The 21,152-nt window shown below is 42.4% G+C and overlaps 1 protein-coding gene across 1 annotated transcript; it reads right to left on the bottom strand.

The window, feature by feature from the left end:
• Positions 1-1,011: 1,011 nt before the first annotated feature.
• On the bottom strand, positions 1,012-16,346 carry LOC138612458 (potassium/sodium hyperpolarization-activated cyclic nucleotide-gated channel 3-like). Its single transcript, XM_069685713.1, has 8 exons — positions 15,685-16,346; positions 11,473-11,896; positions 10,609-10,770; positions 9,025-9,243; positions 7,539-7,685; positions 6,685-6,925; positions 5,467-5,631; positions 1,012-4,314 (listed from the first exon to the last, which is right to left on the bottom strand). Exons 1-8 carry the CDS (start codon positions 16,344-16,346, stop codon positions 2,759-2,761), a joined length of 3,576 nt encoding a protein of 1,191 aa, XP_069541814.1. The 3' UTR covers positions 1,012-2,758.
• Positions 16,347-21,152: the final 4,806 nt, after the last annotated feature.

Genomic DNA, 21,152 nt, shown 5'->3' on the forward strand with positions numbered 1-21,152 from the left:
AAAATCTCATGACAACCATAGACATGATCAGTTTGCTAAAACTAGTTCTTGTTGAACACCACAGACCTCTAAAGACAAACACCGATTTTATGCGGTTGGATTATGTAGGAGGAAAATAAATGCACGCCTAAAGAGCTAAAGCCTCAGCAGACACCTATAGTGTTGAATATTCATGAAATACACAAGACATGAAATGAAGCCTATTAATAAATACAGTAGGAAATATAAGCATAATATCGTGAGATTATCTAACTGTTTATTACAATTAAGTTATTATTCAGGGGGTTTTATTCTACACCATAATTTCTCTAAATGACTGTTTCATGTATTAACTCCAAACAGACAGCTGTCAGTCAGTGCTGTTGTTGGCTGTCGCTGTGGTGACTGAGCGGACAGACACAAAGCCTTGGCACTGGCTCATCATGAATATGAAACTGCTGAAAATAAAACATGATTAAACTGTGACAGTTATTAAAACAAACAACAAAAAAACATTTCATGAGAAATAGCTGAGTTTAAAAAATACATTGTATTATTTTAGATTTTTGCCATATGATTTTCTTTCACAATTATTTTGGTAAATTATTTGAAATTGAACTCTCGAAAGTTTTAGTGGGTTGTCTTTCAAAATCCTAAACTGTTGATCAGAGTATTATTTAAGGGGAATCTGTTGAGTTACAAAAGGGAACTTCTTCTTCTTTGTCCAGAATGACAAACGATTAATGACATAAACAAGTTTTACGTGCTTTGGATCAACCTGGCAGCTTCATCTCAAAGGAATAACCTTAATGAACTACCTTTATTTGATCACACACCCAGCATCTTTCAGTGTGAACACAGCAGATACATTCCTTTGTTCCAACGAGTTAAATATATGGCAGATTATAATCCTGGCTATTTTGAACTGTGGCAACATGCCGTTATTCATTTATAATCCGGCTTAAAGTCTGAAACTTTCTCCTGCGATGCTGCGCTCTGCTCTTTTCAAAAGAAATCCACAGCTAGGGTGAGCATGGTTAACCATATGTTATTTTATTGCATTGAATTCAGTAGCTAAAATAAAATATTCCTAACATACATAGGTGATGGATTCTTCAGATGTGTTGGTTAAAAGGCAGCAAAATGAGATATAAATATATAAATAGATGAATGACTGACACCTCCTCTCTTACACACACCTTTAACTTGAATGCACTCAAAGTAACCTCACACTCAGTCCGAGCGGACGCCTCCGGCGGGTGGTGTTGGTGGTGCGGGGTTGGAGGAGAATAGTAATGAGGGATTGATCGAGCCCATTGGCAGTGACTGGCTAGTGACTGACAGTATCTCTTCCCTCAGAGTCTCAGCAGACGCGGGTTCAGTAACCAGGCAGCTAAAGCCAGTGGACATGATCCTCCGATGGTTTGACCTGCTGACCGGCGCGCTGCTCACAGTTCCTCGCCGGCCGCAGGTCCACAGAGAGAGAGAGAGAGACAGAGAGAGAGAGAGAGAGAGAGAGAAGTATCATCTAAACACATGAATTCATTAACAAGTAGAAGGATCTTAAAAAAGCAGTCCGTGATAGACGTCTTATTGATTCAGCATAGCATCACAAAGCAGCAATTGTTCAACAACGGATGTCAAATTTTACAATCAAACAAAGTGAAATGAAAAGAGGTAAATATGCAGCAATATGACCCATCAGGGTTTCTGGTTAACCGCGTGTCCTAGTAACTGCTTTTAGCCCTTTGACTGGTGCAAGAAACATTCAGATCAGTCTTAGTGCATTGCTGGTTTCAGGACGTTTGATTATCCACGATTGCTTTTATTTCATTTCAATCCCTCGTTTCAATCTGTTCTACCTAAAAACAGACTCACTCATCGACTCAAGTGCTTCTATTCACAGTACCCATAAAAAAACACAGATTATTGCATACTATGCTGATGGCACACAAACCTTGGCTCAGGCGTATGTTCTGTATTGGGACACAAAACAGAAATGTGTGCGTCGCCTCCGAAAAACCCGTTAAACTTTCCAGTAACTCCACAGAAAACCCATCATCGCCCCCGAGTTCAACACATTCAAAAATTAATCCCACTTCTCCCACTCAGACACAGACAAACATTACATTACATTCATTACTTCAGTTTTTCTCAATGTGATCTGATTTGTGTGACCCATTTAGGGTGTGCAATATTGCTGAAAAGCTCTCCTGGAAGACATGCCGTCATCAAACCGTTACCTTAGCTGATCTCTGAAACGAGCAAAGTGCACAGTCTGTCTCTCCTCCGATCTGTTAAGGGGGAACCCTGCATTCACACGACACACTCGGTGGTGGGAAAGGATATAAAAAAAGGACAATAATTTTTGGTTTCTGGATACAGTTGTGGACAAATTTCAAACTAAAACGGGTGAAGCTAAAAGGTGACACAAAATTGCCAGGACCAGGACGATGGGGTTTAAACAAATACTTAGAACAAATCACAGAGTGGTTATAATACAATACATAGAACAATTGATATTTTCATGAGGTGCTATATATACCCATCAATAGGTTTTGGATTTATTACTATATTCAGAGATGCAATATCCTGTAGAAAAAACTCCATAATTGTCCATTACTCTCCATGATCCATTCACTCCGATTAAAAATGAAACCACTGATCTCCAATCTGATTAGAAAAACACACCCTCCTACTTTAAAACGAGTGGCTCACCACGCCACGACAGAGATGGTTTTCCTTCTGTTCAGGCGTTAAAGGAGGGTGTGTCTGAACCTCACAAGTTGGACGGAAGTTTGGACTGTTTGTGTTCGGTCTCTAACGTCGTAGCGGGGGATCTAGCGTGGGGAGAGTGAACGCCGACGGGCAGGTTATGAGGTTCGGGCCCTGAATGTGTCCGACTGACAGGAGTGGCCTGACCCGGGATTTGGCTGTAAGGTTTGCTGACAGCCATGGGGGAGGAGAAGGGGCTCGTTGCCCCAAGCACCCCCTCTGAGAAGCCGCTCGTGGCCAAAGGCCTTTCCTGGTGTGTGGAGCTGTAAGAGCCTGAGATAGTCTTTATTTCCTGGGTAAAGAGATCCACCGAGGACTCGCCCCTCTCTCTGGGGGAACATGCCACCCTGGCCGGGCATGAGGTCTGAGGAAGCAGAGGACTGTGGGACCCTGCAGTGCTGGGGAGCTCACTGTGGTAAACTGTCCGTCCCCTCACGGGGCTCTGTATGCTGGGACTTTGGACCGGAGGCGTGTAGCAGGGCGAGGCCTCGGCGGAGCCATACTGAGCAAGGGAGGCGAGGGCCGAGTGCTCGGGGAGAACCTGGGGAAGGAAAACAGACTGGAGACCTGCAAGGCTGTGCTGCGCCAGGGAGGCGGCGGCCCCAGCTGCGGCTGCAGACCCTGGTTGAATAAATCCCGCAGAGGACTGCGTGCTGGTGATGAAGGGAAACTGCGAGATGGTCAGACCACTAGATGTCCTGCCTGCTCTGTCGTGACTGTACCCCATCTGCTGCATGCTGCCGTGAGAGGGCTGCTGCAGCTGGCTTAGTATGGGGCCGACCGAGCTGCAGATCAGAGGGCTTATGGTGGAGGCAGAGGGGGCTGGGAATCTTCCTACTAGCCTCCCTGGTGCCCCCTGCTGGAGTAGACCTAAGGGGTGTGGCGGGGTGGTCATAGCACCGTGGAAAGGCTGAGAGTGGAGCTGGGCAGAGCAGGTGTAGGAGACGGTGGTCTGGCCGATGGGGAAGACTGAGGCCATGCCGGAGTGGGGAGGATGGGGCGAGGGATGGTGGGAGGGCAGAGGGGCCAGAGGCTGCAGGCTGCTGGTGAAGATGGGCTGGGACGTCAGGGCTGGTGACATAGTCCCGCAGGAGAGATGATGTGCCCTGAGGGACGCCAGTGTGGGAGTCTCAAACCCAGATCTGAAATTGTTGGGGCTGGCAGGAGAAGCGGGCCCTGAACCACAGCTGCTGGACATGTTGGCTCCAAGTAGGACCCTCTTTGGATGGCTGATGGGGTCTTTCAAGGAGCTGGAGCCCGGTGCCAGAGCATGGTGGAAGAGGATGGGAGGCAGCTGGGATTGGTGGGCCAAGGCCAGAGCCAGCGGGGTGGTGGCAGCAGCAGCCTGGAGCGGGGCCTGAACCAGCGGGGCCCAGATGACCGGCGTGGGTGACGGGGGAGCGGGGGGAGGGTTTAGGCTGGTCTGGATCAGGTGTGTGCACTGGGCCATGTCACGATCGTGCTGCACTATTCTTTGGATGATCTCGCTCTCTTGGAAGTTTAGTGTGCCAGAACTTTGGTGATGTTGGACTTTATGCTGCAGAACTGAGTTTCTTTTTCCTGTTAAGAAAATACAAAGAAGGCATTGATATTTTCTTTCTTTTCATGAGTGAGCACATATCACTCGCTTAACTAGAGGGATTCAGTGTGATAGCATAACATTACCAAACATAAACATAAAATTGCAATGATTTACAGGGATGTTCAGTTCTTATGTGGATCTTGTTGCTACAAAGCTTTATGGCGGAAACACAGAAAACCTTAAAACGACACGTTTCTTATCCTACAGAGTTTACCTAACTCCTCCCGAAGACGGAGGGGAAAAAAGGTTTATTGATCCACTGTCCCTTGTAAGAAAACAAAACTATTCCAATAATAAATGCTGCTGTTTGTCTATATTTCAAAAGTCCACAAAAAGGTCTGCTCCACACTTTCAGCAAACTTCTAAGCACCTCAGAATGGTTTTTTTCTGTGGAGTAAAATCATCACTCTGTCTGAAACAAACATGAATTTCTCCTCCTGAAGGACACGTTATTAAAAAGCCACCCTTTAGTCCTGCCTGTTCTCTATAGATGGAAGATAATACGATACGATCGTATCTTTCTTCTGCACTCTGTACTAAGACAGAGAGTGCAGAAAGATGGAAGACATGCAAGTGTCCTCCATCGTTCTTCTGCAGACCTTTATACAGACCTTTCACATTTATAATCCTTTTGAATTTGGTTTATTCTTCATGGATATGTTTGAGGTTAAATATTTTAAGTTAAATCAATAGTTTGTTACTGCATGTAAACAAGATCCCTATGTCTTATGAAGGCTTTGGAAGACCCTAAATGTAAAGATTATTAAAGCTTTGACGATGACCTGATTTAATGTATTAATCAAATTGAAAGCATTTATTTAATGTGAGTGTCCTAACTGTAATATGTTCTTTGTAATACTATCTTTAAATGTATTGAAAAATATCATCCATCCATTCATAGTATAACTGCCATCAATAAACTGTTGGATCCTGCTTTAGCAGCCCACATAACCACCATCACTGTAGTTCTCCCAAACAGGTGAACTACAATTAACATAAGTAAATATCATTATTCAAAGTAGACCAGCGTTAGAGGCAAAATAAGAACGAGAGAAGCAAAAAAAACAAATAGAAATGACAAATTATATTTGACTTTAAAACACAAAAATGTGTATGTTCGGCAGACTCACCGATGCGGTCCAGGCGGTCGAGGGCCACGGTCTCAAACGCCCTCCTCATCATGGGATACTCCTCCAGCACCTCGTTGAAGTTGTCCACAGACAGCGAGTACAGCCGACAGTAGTTATCCGCTCGCACGCTGGCTGTCCTCCTGCCGCGGGTCAGCAGGCAGATCTCTGCATAAAAAAAAAACCATTCAATTATCTCTTTAAAACATTTCCTGCTGAGAGCACAGATTAACATCCAGGACGTTTTGGGTAAATGGGTAACTAATATGAAGTGTTATATGATGATTTTTTTCAAACATTACAACCACATTTATATCTTTTTAGACCCATTCATAAAAGCAAAGGCAAAAAATAGTATTATTAGTATGAGACGATAAAACATGAAAAGGCCTGTGCCTCTGAACTCCACAGATGGAGCACTTAATGCAATTTCTGCAGCTTACAGTTTGTCCTGACCTCATCTGTCGTGCCAGATCAGGAAAATAAAATAATGCGCCATTTAAAAAAAAAAAAAAAAAAGTAGACATATTTTTCAGGACAGACATATTGAGGATATACAAACACAAACACAGTCTCACACGCTCTCTGTCTCACTGTCCTGTTTACCAATGTTATCTATTTATTTCACATGACAACGTGGTGAAGCTGACATATTTATTTAACGATTTGAAACACATGTTCTGCCCTCATTTATCATTTTCATGTGTGTGTGTGTGAGTGTGTCAAAAAATACAAAACACTATATCTAAAAGAATAGAAATAATCTCCATATTTTAGTATAAATCAGATGACAGCTTTCACATCAAAATCAAAGATATTTCTTTTGTTTCCTTGCTGATATTTTATGACGACTTTTCATTTTGCTTCACAGCTGGATACCAACAACAGCAGGTTGAGACCGCATCGAGGGCAGTGACAAATGGAGGGTTGGATTTCAGCTTTAAATATTGTGTGAACAAAAGGGAAAAAAAAAACACAAATGGAATCAAAGATCACAAAGCTTTGCTCCTCTTAGCTCCGCGCCCTTTTAAGGAGATGATGTGGACAATTTTTCCCCAGCTGTAATAGTCGGGGAAGTTAATCTGCTGAGTGCCAGAGCAAAATAAATCAAAACAAATCATACAATCACCGCTCCTTCACATACATCCAAGCTGACTCACTGCCAGCTACAGAATATATTAGCATGTAGCACACACACAGCGGGCCGTGTGCAGACATTACCTCCAAAATAAGAGCCATCAGAGAGCTTAGTGTCTTTGCTGTTCTTGGTCAGGACGCTGACGACCCCGTGCTGGATGAAGTACATCTTCTTTCCGATGGTTCCCTCTCTGATGATGTAGTCGCCCGGCTGGAAGACCTCAAAGCGCAGCTTTGTCAGCATGGAAGTGACAAAGTTGGGGTCCGCGTTGGCGAACAGAGGCATGGAGGCCACCAGTTTACGACAGTTAAAATTGATGATCTCCTGCAAAAAGAAATGTTTTAGATTAGAGCTAAAGAAAGACCTTCACAACACACACGTCAGCGTTTCTGCATGTGTACATTTCAATCACGATAAAAGCAGGGAGGTTAACAGCTTAGTGCTCCGTTAATGAGGTTCTCTGCCCGCATACAGTCTCCAGCCATTACTAATCAGATTACATGACTATTAACATTACCGTGCAAAGTAAGAGAGCCATATTAGATTACACAAATAATTAACTGTAAACCACTTAGAGGAAGGATGCTCACTTCATTTATTCGGTTTAATGATAAGAACCAAATAAGTCTCAAAACAATAAAATAAAATACATTTAAAAGAAATTTAGAAAAAAATGATAAATGGTTTATAAAGCAGATATGAAAAATCGTATTTTGGCGTCTGTGTTTTACTTTATTGTCGGTTATATCTGTTTTTACAGCAGCCTCCTTTAGGTATTAACCACCAATCTGGATTTTTCTGTGTTTATGTGATGCTTATTATGTCTTATGAATGTCATACAGGAGGTCAAAGTGCATTTTACGTGTAGTAGAAGTCAACTTTATGATGACTCAGCAGTGATTTTATTAAGACAACAAGAGAAGAAGATGACTTTGACCTCTCGCAGCGGCTCGTTCAGCTCCTCCAGAATGCTCTCCTCGTCAAACATCTTGCCCTGGTAGCGGTGCTCGTAGTAGTCGTGGATCCTCTGACGCATGTCGGCGGGCAGCTTGTGGAATGACATGTACTGCTCCACCTGTTTATACTGTAACAACACAACAAAGTTCAATTATTAAAATGATCCAAACTAATTATAGGAAATAATAACTGCACTTGTGACGGAGACAAAATGCAAAGTCAAAATGAATATATTAAAGTGATTGATTTGTTGGCTCAGAGGTGGACAATAATGTGTCTCATTATGTTAACTGTCAGACCATCTGTGAAACCTGCCCACAGAGCAACGCTGCGCCTCCGTCCCATCTGACAAATACAGCAGCTCAATGCAGGCTGCAGCTAATAACATTAACTACTGTGTCCTTCAGCCGTGTGCTCCACCAGCAGCAGCACATATGAGCGTGTGTCTGCCCGATCTATGCATGTTATGTCTCACTGGAGGTCACCTCCCGCTAATGTCCGTCTGATTTCTGTGTTAAATAATAATAAATACTTACAGTCATCACTCTTACACGACTCTCTTCTCATCTATTTATAGGCTGTGTGTGGGGGGAATATTCTCTCTTAAAAGAAGATGTATGACAGGCGGGAATGAAATTAATCTTTATCACCATTTATTCTAAATTTTAATTAGTTATGGAACAAATGTTCAAATCAAAAGTTAGTTAACGAAGTAAAAGCAGCAATACCACAATAAAAAAGTATTTCTTTTTTGTTTTTTTTATTGTTTATATAAAGTTACTTGCAAGTGAAAAAAAAAGTACCAGCTTATTTTATTTAAAGCTGCTGTGAGCAGTTTTTCTCTGGTTATGAAACAGACTGAAGTTAATTCTGATTACTTTGTATGACCTACAAAAGCAAAACAGATCATCAGCGACAAGATTTAATATTTCTATATAGTTATTTTAAATGCCTGAAACTGCTGGCGGGGGGGTAGGTGTCAGACGAAACGGTTAACTGAATGTGGCCTTTGTTTACATTTTCCAGGGCAGACATTTAAAGTGAGTGATACACATGACTGTTAAAGAAAGCAGGATGAGATTTTTAAATACCACTTAAGCACGTACAGGACAAAATCATCAAAGAGATCCACAGGGGGCGCCAAAATCAACAGAAACAGAAAGTTCCTCACAGGAGCTTTAAAGTATTAACAGGAAGAAATATGAATTGAAATGATGCATTAATTTAAATAGTATTCACTAATGTAGTTTGACAATTGCAAAGCAGGTAGCGAGAGATTTAAATGACTGTTGTTTAGTAGAAGTATTAAGTAGCTTAACAGGAAGATACTCCAGTTAAGGTAGGTAAGTAAAACTATATGTAAATACAGTACTTGTGTAAATGTAGCCTCAGAGAGCTGAAAGCAGCAGTGAAAAGTAGCTAAGTAAGTATGTTTACTTTTTCCCATCCACAGAACAAACACCCACCTTCTCCTGGTACTGCCTCCTGGAGGAGTCCAGAGACTGAATGAGTGCAGTCGCATGCCCCACAAACATGGCGAAGCAGGTAGCGCCCACGATCATGCTGAGGATGGTGAGCCACACGTCAGCCATGCCGATGGGGGGGTACAGGCCGTACCCGATGCACAGCATGTGACTCATGGCCTTGAACAGGGCGTAGGAGTACTGCTGACCCCAAGTGTCATTCTGAAAGGGACGGAGAGGAGGCAGAGAAAGTTTAACAGAATATCTACAACGTTATAAAGCTGCAGGCACATCGGTGTGATTCACGGTTTAAGATCAAGTTGCATTACTGGTTGTATTACAGTTAGAAGTATGTCTGTTTAAACATTTCATTGGTCATTTACAAAGACAAATAATAAATAAACCTTATTTCTGCATAAATATGATTAAGGCTGCAACTAATGGGTGTTTTCATTGTGGGTTCATTTGCTAATTATTTTCTCACTTAATTGACCTAATTGTTTGCTCTGTAAAACTGCAGCAAATCAGTTAATAAGCCGATTATAATTTACTTAAGCACAAGGTAAAGAGTCCAAATAGCTTCTTTTATGTGATAAAATCCAAAGATATTAGGTCAACTATTATATATGACAAAAAAAGAGATGAATTGCCCTCCCATTAAAGAGGCTGAAACAAGGGAACCTTTTTTTTCTGTACAATAAAAATAATTTAAATTGTAGCCAATAAATTATATGTCGATCAACTTTAAACAAATGGTTGCAGCTCTTAATATGATTATCATGTTTAAAAAGACCATTATAAATGAATTTTGAAACTGAGGTATTTCTCTAAAATATGAAATAGCTGTGAGTAAATTAGCAGCAGTCACAGTAAAAAAGAAAAAACCTTTAAGTATCTTTTATTTTTAGTGTAACAATAAAAAACTGTGATGTGGGAGGAACACCTACGAAAATGGGAAAAATACCAGGTCTTCATTTCAAAGGATAAAAAATACTGATAAAAACGATTTAACTATTCTTTTGTCCGCCTATATGAACATCTTAGAAACCGCGGGTGCCACATGTCGGTGTGGAGTTTTTTGGTTTTGTCCGTCTTTTTCCAATTTTTTATTGTTTCATTACAAAGGTATCGTTATTTACCTTTTTTAATTTCACGTTAATATCAAGGTAATGTTGATATCTGTCTCTGCTCAGTAAGCTAAGCCTCATAATTGTACAATGGTGAAAGTTCTGTTTACGTCTGAGTGTACAAAAGTACACTAACCCTAACCCGAATAAAAGGTAATGAAATATAAATCATAAAAAAAACTTGGATGTTTTGTTTTGTCAGGACATTGTGAAATTAAACCATAAATTCTGATTGGTGCAGAGAAGTTTGTGACCTCCAGCTGAGACCCGCCCACTTCAAGCGAGTAAAAGGAGCTCAGACAAAACAACAGAAAACGTCTCATCTGAAACAACCACAACAGTTCTGAGTTCATGCAGGACATCATCTCTCATACTCAGAAGGCTCCTAAAATAACACGCTATATTGGCCTTTAAGGGGAACAGATTTGGGTGGCGTCTGACTCATAAATAATCCACTTACCACCATCTTGTTTCTGGTGACCCAGCAGTCAGGAGGGAAGTCCTGCAGCATGGGAACCAGGAACTGCAGACAGCCGTCCCAGTGACACAGCAGCAGCATCATCCCGATCAGGTTCATGATGCGCACCATGGCGCTGGCCAGGTCGTAGGTCATATGAAAAACCTGTGAGGCAGATTATCAGCATTAATCAAACAAGAAGAACACACATCCCTCTGTGAATAAATCTATAACGTTTCTATTGTCTCGCATGCGATCGGAGGATTTGAAACATACAGGAGGTGCTGTGTGGGCCGATGGAAACACGGATCCTATATCAGACTATACTGTTCTTAATCTTCAGCAGAGGCTGTTTCAGGGTTGCGTAATCATCTGCAAGCAACATTAATGGCCTGTGGGGAACGCAGCCTCAGTCGGTATTATAAAAAAAGAGAATGCAGGGAAATATCTGTTGTTAAGTAAATTGATTGAGTGTGTGAGTGTGCGTGAGCCTCAGAGCAGAACAAGCAGGTCAACTCCACAGCTTCAACAATACGGACGTTTTTACAGATGGCAGTGTCGTGTATTTAGACGAGAAATCTGCTTATCGAAGGGAAATCCTACGTTAAATTAATAGTTTGTTTAAAACCCAAAGATGTACTTTCACAAACACTTAAAATGTTCAAACTTTAAACGCAAGAAGCAGAGCATATTCAGCCTTCTTCTTTGGAAACAACTAACACGATCAAATCTGTTGGTGCTTCACTTTTTAGGAGTCCTCTGGCAAGTTCTCAACCTAACTGCTACAGCTTGTCAAATAGCTCTAACTAGTCTATGAGCTGGAGATCCTATATGGTGATCCAAAGAGCGCATCCCTGCAGGATCTACCTCTTCCCACTGGTGGATGTAGCGAATGAGTCTGGAGAGGCGCAGCAGCCGAAGCAGACTGAGGATCTTGGTGAAACGGACGATCCTCAGAGCTCGGGCCGTCTTGTAAAAGTCCGAGTCAATGCGGGTCTCTACGATGAGAAAGATGTAGTCCACGGGTATGGAGGAGATGAAGTCCACCACGAACCAGCTCTTCAGGTACTTGATCTTGATCTGCTGCGGGTCCAGGATGATCTCCGTGTTGTCCTCCTTGACGATGCCCGTGCGGAAATTGAGGACCAGGTCCATGAGGAAGAAGGTGTCCGAGACCACGTTGAAGACGATCCAGGGCGGCGTGTGCTCGTCCTTGAAGAAGGTGATGCCCACGGGGATGATGATGAGGTTCCCCACCATCAGCAGCAGCATGGTCAGATCCCAGTAGAACCTGAAACACACGGATACAAGAACATAATTCATCTTGTAGATAAAAGCCGAACAAAGAGAAGTTATCACCACCTTTTTACAGAACAACTTGAATATTTTGAAGCTAAACAGTTGCCTTTTCAGAGATCTAATTGTGGAGAGTTGACAGGAAAAGATGGGAGAAAAATTAGCAGCTATTTGGATGATAAATGCTTGCCTGGTTTTTAGAGCAAACGAAGCAAACACTTGCTGCTTCCAGCTGCTCAAACATGAGGATTTTATGATTTTATTTGTCAAATATGATCCCAATCTGAACATATTTGACTTGTTGGTCTCAAGGAAATTTGATTATTCTTCTACATTTTACAGACAAACCGATAAACAACCAAAATGAGATATTCTTCAGAGCAATCAAAAACGAAAGTACGTGGAAATTGCTGGTCAAGAAAGACTTCTGATTCTCATTAGTTTGACCTTCGTAGAATTAAAACAGTTTGAAAAATCAGAGAAATGCAGCAAAATATTATGAATAAACATCAAACAATAGTTTCTTTAACAATCCTCTCTGCGGACAGAACAGCAAGAGTCTGAGTGTCTTTGTGCATACTGAATCCGTGCTGCATATTCAAAGCAATTACGGACGTGAAGCAACTTCAAATAGAAATTAATCTCTGTGCAACCTGCGGTCTCTCACTGGAACTCCAATTCCGGCTAATTTCAGTTCGAGCGAGCAGAAAACACTGCAAACAAACTGCTCCAGCACAAACAACAACAAAGCCCTGATTCCGAACAACAATTGTTCTCTAATTCGGCTCAATACTGGGCTTCTGGCCACAGGGGCGCGGAGGAAAATGGGTTATTGGAATTCATCTGAATGGCTCAAGAGGAATTATTGATTTTCACAACTAACCAAATCCTCAAGTGTCCGCAGCAGAGAGTTCAATGAATCTATAATTCAGGGCGGCAGATTTTACTCGCTGTTTAAAAAAATCTCCCAAAAAATGTGGCAAATTAAAAACCTACATATAAAACAGTATTGCTGTCTGATGTCATGTTTAATACTGTATTAAATCTTGATTAAGAATTCTGTAACAGAGGACAATATCAGAGCTCTTACAGGAAACACCAAGCCAAGATACGGAGAATGTTCATTAAGCAGCATCTCGAGCGCGTGTGTGTGTGTGAGACAAGAAAGCATGCATGGATGTGAATGCATGTCCGATCCATTTCAGAGAGCTAATTAACCAGGGATCGATCCAACAGGAGCCCGTCACCTGCAGGGCCAGCACAAACTGCACAGAGAGGGGGAGGAGGGGGGTCATATATGAGGGCGCATGCATTACTCCACTTAAAGGATAGTTGGGGCATGTGAGGCAGCATACACACACAACGAGGCCAATGCTTGTGACAGGAGCTTCGCCATCTTCAACAGGTTTGTAGATAAACGCTTTGACTGAGAGAAAAGAGGAGTGAACGTGTGGTGTGTTGCAAATAAAATGTATGAAGAAACAGGAACCTGATGTTTGGACATTTTCCGGGCTCATTCGGCTCCAGGAAAGAGGCGAGCGACAGCAGAGATGTAACCAGACATCTGCGCCTACAAACGCTCAGTCTGACCTGACCTGATCTAGTTACTTACACCAAACCTTCACAGGAGAACATTATTAAAAGAGGTAAGCAGCGAGGGCACGGTGGCCATTTGTTCTAATCAGCTTTCTGTTGTTCTCTGCCAAACAAAGCATTTGCATTCCTCTCTTCATCTGCCCGTTGTCTCTGTGGTGACACACTGGTCCTAATTGCACTTCCCCTCTCTAGCTAAATCCACCGTTATCTCCTGGGAATCCATGTCATCTCCAGAAGTCAGCTCCCATCAGCCAGATGTTGAGTAGTTAGCATTACTGCTCTGCACACGTCACCGTGCTGCAGAATGCTGGAACAGCTGGACCACAAAAAAAAAAAAAAGGTCTGCAGGGGACAGTGCATTACTGCCGTCCCCTGCAGACCATCCGGTTGGCTCATCAGCTGACTGTGCACGCAGCATCAACCCACAAAAGATCAGACAACTTGTGGGTGTAATCTGATGTTTCAATGGAAATAAAGCTGGCTGCTGCGATGGTTTCTCCACCACCACTGCTTCAGAGAGGAATCTTGCACTATTTGGGTCAGAGTGCAACTCCGTTAAAAGAGCATGAGAGCACAAAGAGAGGGGAGTTTACAGGCAAAGTGAACACAAAAAGGCTTAAAATGGTGAAAGGAGCTTAGATCAATCAGGACAGCTGAAAAAGGGATCACATTTGTACTAGAGATACTTATCTCTTGCTGCCAGCGCGCAGCTGAAGCACAACAGCCTGCATGCAGCTCAGTGGCTTAACACACACCTGTACTGTGGCTCAGGCCCACCAGCAATCATATTAACCATATTTACGCAGCGTGCCAGTTCAGCAGCCACACAAAGCTTTAATAAAGGACAGCAGTTGCTTGCGGTTTAACAACAGAGGGACTGTGTTTATAGAAGAAACAAGGAGAGGATGCACAGTGGTCGCAGTGTGTCTGCACACAACTGGTACAAATCTGCGGGAGAGGAGTTGGCTGTTTGCAGGATTAGATTCAAGAGTCCCATACGGCCAAAGAAAACGGCCAAATACGCTTTAAAGTGCAAGGCTCTCCACCTGTAACTCGAAATAAGATCTAAAGGATAAGAAGTCCACCTTAGGAGGCCGTCGCAGGGCACAAAAAAACCCTCTCCTGCTCAAAAGTGTGACCCAGAACAACATGAAGTAATGACACCTCAGAGTCAACAGCTGGGCGTCCTGATTCCTCGCATCATTTTATTCCAATCTCTCTTTCTGTGTGTGTGTGTGTGTTTCATGGTGTGTCCCCTCCCCGTCCACACCATCTCTGCTCCATTAGACTAATTGTACTGTAATAATCTGCACTGATGTGTGCTTCTAATATCTTGAATGGTCATGTTACCCTATTTTGATTACCCCATTTCCAAGCCCCTGCTGCACTCTCTGTAATCCATTGCCCTGGCTAAATGATAAAAAAAAAAAAAAAGTGTAATTCAGATGAGTGGAAAAAAAAAAAACTGCAGTGACACACATCGGGCGTACAACTGGCCGGTGAAAATATGATGACAGTGAAGCCTCAAGGTTAAATGTCATGAAAAAGCCTTGATGGCGGTGATGAAGAGGACGCTGCATGAGGTGAAATGTGGAGCGTGCATGCATGCATGGCTGGGAAATTAGGGAATTACAGGAGTTTGGTGCACAATTTAATTTACGGATTGGCTGGTTAGAATATCATAAAGCTTATTATTGTGTTAATGAACCCATACACACGCACACTTCTCTATAGGCCAAACAAAAGAGCGACTTCCTGTACAACCTACATACATACGTGTGACACAATTTAACTGCTATTGTGTCCATAAGAGGATTTCGCACGCCTGCTAACTTCTTTACATCAAGTGTTTCCCTGTGAGGCAGGCCTGTTCTGTGTGAGTGTCTAATGATCATTTATCTGTTCAATGTGTGTATGGATTACTGAGGATATTCTGCACGGGCTCACACTCCTGATTATCATGTTATCATAATATCATCACAGTGATCAAAGGCGAAACACTCCTGGCATATAGAGGATTAGTAGTGTGCATGTGTGATATGAAGTTTGCACTGATTTTTATCATATTTGGTAACATTTTTATGTATAGTGAAGATGAGGTTATTCTACAATCATGAGGTAAGAATAAAGGTGTAAAAGGAGGATGGTGTTCTGCTTGTAAAGGAAGGTTTTCTGCGCACATATTACCTAAAATCACTGTACGGGTGGATAATCCAGAAGCCAGCAGACTTGACTCGCTCCCTCTCGTGCTCCACGGCCCTCTCACTCCCTAACATCCGCAGGGAGAACTTGTTGACTCCCGGTTGGAGCATCGCCCCGAACTGCCGGTGCATGAAGCCGGCTTGATACAGCCGGTCGTCCTCAGGTATGATCTGCTCTGTTCCCTCCAACTTGATGAAACTTGACTGGTCGAACGCAGACCCTTGCCCGGTCGCACCGCTCAGACCCCCAGCTCCCCGCTGCTGGGCCCCGGGGCCGCCCTCACCCGGGAAACTCTCGCTGACTCCGGCATCAGCCTCGGGGATGAGGCGCCGCTGCTCCGCCGGATCTGACCCGGGAGCATGCCGCCCGGTGATGGAGGAGATGCTGCCCCTAAATAAACGACAGTCCCCGTTTAAGTTAGTCTTCACAATCACCTCCCTTTCTCTTTCCAAGTCTTCGCTCCTGGCCTCTTCAATGCTCCTGCAGCTGCTCGCAGGAGACGGAGAGGACAAATGTTTTAGCCGAATACTTTTCCTCTTAGTGTCCTTGTCGCCGTTGTCTCCTTCGTCAATCACAAAGGGTTTTTGCCCAATGTTTTGCGGCAAACTGTAGAGCCGTTTGCGCATGGATGACTGGAATCTTTCCATGTTGAAGCAGCAGAAGAGACGCGCTCTAAGGATAGCCCGAGCAAACACAGGGATGAATCATGAATCTAACACACTTGGGGTGCTGCTGGAGGCAAAACAGTGACGGCGCATCCGCAGGACAGGTTGTATCTTCTCTGACACTTGGGACGTGCCTCTCTCCCCGGGTTCAACCATTGAGGTGCGTCAACAATACGTGGCCGCTTCCAACCGACGGTCATTTAAAAAAACGCATGTAAATCCAGGTAACCCCACAGCGTGCAGACGAGAGCGCATCAGGATGCAGCATGCTGAGCGGCGGACGTGCCGGAGTGGGAGAATAATACTGCTGCTGCTGCTGCTGAGCTCCTCAATGACAAAGCATCATCTCCACCTCCCCAAAATACCCCAGCTCTCTGTCAGTGCAAGGTGGTGACACACATGCACGCGGCAGGCTGCTGCATTCAAAGTGCGCTGACATCACGGATCCATCAGTCCCCCCCCTCCCCTCCGCTTTCTAATAACGGGAATATTGATGGAGCTAATCTATCGGGTTGCCATAGGAGCCAGGATGGCACACGCGCTCACCCCGCCCCGTCAGGACACGCGGAGAGGAGGATTCAAGGATGCGAGGCAGCCTTGGAGTTGACAGTAAAAGAGTTTGGAGAGAAAGCTGTGATGGCACAGAGTCTGGTCTTTGTGCATCATCGTGTATGTGAAGAAGAAAATGTGACGAAATGTTCAAATTAACTGCTAAACACTTTTATGAAGCTTATATCTGCAGCCTCATCTGCAGACATGACGTCAAAAATCTATATGATGCAGGTAGGGGTGGGATATCGCAATATATCGTCATCCTGACTGGTACAATTTCACTTAGCGGACGCTTTTATCCAAAGCGACGTACATGTGAGAGTTAGTACAACACAAGCAAAGATCGAGACAGGAGGGAGACAATAAGTGCCAACAAACAGCTTCAAGTGTGATCAGACACTGGTGTTTTAATCATCATTAATTAAGCACTTCACCTTTTAGGGGGTATATTGTGTTGTTCAGTTAATCAGATATCATGATGTGTCATTATATGAGTGTCTTGCAATATATCAGTTATCACAGAATCACTGTATTGTGATATTATCGTTAACGTGGGCCACGTATCGCATATCGTATTGTATCGTATGGTATGGTATCGAATCGTATCAAATTGAATCCTATTGAATCGAATCGTATCGTATCGAAACATATCGTATCGAATCCCATTGAATCAAATCGTATCGTATCAAATCATATCGCATCGAATCGTATCGCATCGCAGTGAATAGAATCGTATCGTATCGAATCCTATTGAATCAAATCATATCATATTGTATCAAAACATATCGCATTGAATCGTATCGTATCAAATCGTATCGCATCGAATCGTATCGTATCAAATCGTATCGCATCAAATCGTATCGCATCGTATCGAATTGTATCCTATTGAATCAAATCATATCGTATCGTATCGAAACATATCGCATTGAATCGTATCGTATCAAATCGTATCGATTCGTATCGTATCAAATCATATCGCATCGAATTGTATCGTATCAAATCGTATCGCATCGAATCGTATCGTATCAAATCGTATCGCATCGCAGTGAATCGAATCGAATCGTATCGTATCGAATCCTATTGAATCAAATCATATCGTATCGTATCGAAACATATCACATTGAATCGTATCGTATCAAATCGTATCGTATCGTATCGTATCATATCTAATCGAATCGTATCGTATCAAATCATATCGCATCGTAGCAAATCGTATCGTATCGTATCGCATCATATCGAATCCTATTGAATCAAATCGTATCGTATCGAATCCTATTGAATCAAATCGTATCGTATCGAATCCTATTGAATCGTATCGTATCGTGACATACCCTGCGGTTCCTTACCCTAGACACAGGGAAGTCTTACAAGTGTTTATAATATCTTTATCGTTTTACAGAAAAGCTGTCGAAGTGTTTTCAGTGACATTAAATCAATAAAAACTCTCTTCTTAAGGTCGTATTGGAAGCTGACGAGTATGTGATATACATTTTTTATATAAGCTTCATAAGTCCAAATGAAAATAGATAAATAAATCCTGAAATTAAAGTTTCCAATTTTATGTCCCAATAACTTAAAATCAACCTTTGAGCCAACAATATAAACAAAGCTCAATACTCTGTGTGTTAATGTGGATTTGTTTGAACATTCAATCACCGAGATATAACCTTATGCTACAACACATTAGACACCTATTCTCCAATTCAATTCAAATCACTTATTTATCCTCCAGGTGCAAATTTGTAGAAGCACGTACAATTACCAAGTAACACAAAACAGGAGCTAGGAATATCAAACACAGATAATTCCCCGTCCTCTGTATTACTGCAGGTGCATTAATACTCTCACTGTCTGCCGTGATTCATTTCCATTCCCTGCAGACGTTCTTCAGTCCTGCACAACGTGATGAAACACCTCTCTGGCACAGACCAACATTCATTTGGTGAAAGGTTGTTGACAGCAGCCAGTTTCAGCTCTGTTGTGTGATTCACTGCAAACTTGATTTAGACTTTACAGAGATTTCACGTGGGGTAAGACGGATATGACGGGGAGGGCTGAACAGATTGTTCCTGCCAAAATGTGTCCTGAAACTAAAAAGTACAGTAATGTATGAGGGCTCAAGATTTCACGCACTTTATCTCTAACTATCCTCCTGCAGAAACCAGAACAAACGTGTATCGTCTTCAGCTCTAACAGTTTTCAGTCTCCTGATAATGAAGAGTCCAGATCAGGCAGCGACACCTTGTAGGCTGAGTTAGATTGAGATATACCGTTTGTTGGTTTGGCTAAATTGAGTTATGATTTATTGCTCAGATCTGTTTGTTTTCTTTGGCTGCTCATATTATTTTTAAAATGTGGCCAATATCAGATTGCAGTGTGAACTGGTCACGGTTCTGAGCTGACCCGCAAAAGAACAATAAGAAAGACTGCGTGCAGCACGCTGTCGTATGTAAACAAACATGGCTGCCATGGAAGTCAGCGTTTTACGGTTTCATGTATAAATTGATGTGCCGTGGAGGCCAGCGAATTTGAAAGCAGATGATAACAAAGACAAGTAGAAAGAGAGCCAATTTTTTAATCATGGCTTTTTGTGGAGCAATGGCTGCTACTTCAGTACAGAGGTTGGCATGGACATGGAGTCTGAGCCGTCTTCCATATTTATATTTACAATTGTGACGAATGTCGATAGAGAGTGACGTAAAAGTCGCATGACTTCCGATATGACAGCTCAGAACAGACCTGTATCAGAATGAGGAGCACAGATGAAAGTGGCCCAAATCAGGTTTGAAAAGATCAGATTCCATGTGATTTGTGCTGTTCGCACTGTCATGAAAAACAGACCTGAGTCACATATGAGCAAAAAACACTAAATCGGGTTTGGGTCACATTTGTCTGCAGTCTGAATGTAGCCCACACTTGGTTTTTCTCAAGGAAAGTCGCAAACAAGATGCACCGTGAGGACCGTGAGCATGTCCCACAAAAAGCTCAGATGTCCCAATAACCCAGCTTGGTGACCAATATATACATAAAGATATAAAGGTGATGAATTATCTTAACGTCTAATGTTCGGGGATGTGATGAGCTCAGGTGTATGTGTGTGATTTGCTGATGATGTAACTGAATGCAGAGAATCACCAGGTGTGAGATGTATGTGTGAAACATCTGTAATAAAATCCTCTGAGCTCAGTGTGTCTTTAATATACAGTATGGTATCATAATGACCAGCTCATATAGTCTTAGGTGTCCAGACAAAACTTTGTCAGAATGTAACTCAAACTGACGTTATAACAAGCAATCCACTGACCTGTTTAGGAACCAGATTTACTTAAACTGCAGATTAATCCACACTGACAGAACTACAAATCACCTCTTTTAAAAGTTGTTTGCTTTTTCTAAGTTTTCACAAAGTCACAGAAATCTGGAGAAACAAACTGTTGCTTTAACAGTTTTACTCCCACCAACATTTTCATCCAGGAAACATGGAAGCAATCAGGTCCAGATGATTAAAAGACCAGTTTTAAAAAGTACAAAAAAATATAACATTTCATGACTCTCTGTCTGGTGTTACTTCTTGAAATGTTGCCCGACAATGATACATGGGCATCATTATTTATGCTGCCATCAGCCAGCAGCCACAGTGAAACAGCGCCCCCTTCTGCTGTGTTGACGCAATTTACCACATCATGTGTTGAATGTGCTGCTCAGAATAACACAGCGAGCAACAGACTGTGTTCAGGCTCAGTGTAACTAACACACTGTTAGTTTAGAGGCTGTTGTTTGTTGTGCTTGTGAATTATATGCAGTTAAACTAAAAGGCATTCACTACATTTAATCTCTACTCATTCATTTTAACGAGGTCATAACAGCGTAATAAACAACAGCCTCTAAATGAACTATAAAATTAAAAAAATGCCTCTTTAAATTAGTTTTAAAAAGCTGCTAATATTTATCCTCATGAATGTAGGATTTAATGCAGAGCTAGATGTTCCTAATAATCAGCTGAGTGTTTCTGTGCCATGAAAGTGGCAATTCTGCACCATGTGACGAAGAAAAATAGTGTCAATACTCGAACAACTTGCACACGGAAATTGTTCAGTTTACATCAACAAACTGGGCTCCTTTCAGAGAAAACCTCTGCACTAGAATCACAGGATGGCTTTTCATTGTGCTGATGATTTGTAGGTTCACTCATCAGTCTGACCTGTAGGAAGGATTTAAGAAATATTGAGGCCAAAT

This window comes from Semicossyphus pulcher, unplaced genomic scaffold (genome assembly GCF_022749685.1).
Source record: "Semicossyphus pulcher isolate SPU_LCO1_2020_fin unplaced genomic scaffold, fSemPul1.0.p SCAF_8, whole genome shotgun sequence".
In the NCBI taxonomy this organism is placed as follows: Eukaryota; Metazoa; Chordata; class Actinopteri; order Labriformes; family Labridae; genus Semicossyphus; species Semicossyphus pulcher.

What these genes read in the sequence shown, in the direction of transcription:
- LOC138612458 (XM_069685713.1), bottom strand. Translation starts at nt 16,346, where the DNA reads ATGGAAAGATTCCAGTCATCCATGCGCAAACGGCTCTACAGTTTGCCG. An exon ending in CACCCGTACAGTGATTTTAG is followed by an intron (nt 11,897 to 15,684) that starts GTAATATGTGCG and finishes CGTGTGTTTCAG; the next exon opens with GTTCTACTGGGATCTGACCA. An exon ending in TGAACGAGCCGCTGCGAGAG is followed by an intron (nt 6,926 to 7,538) that starts GTCAAAGTCATC and finishes TTCTTTTTGCAG; the next exon opens with GAGATCATCAATTTTAACTG.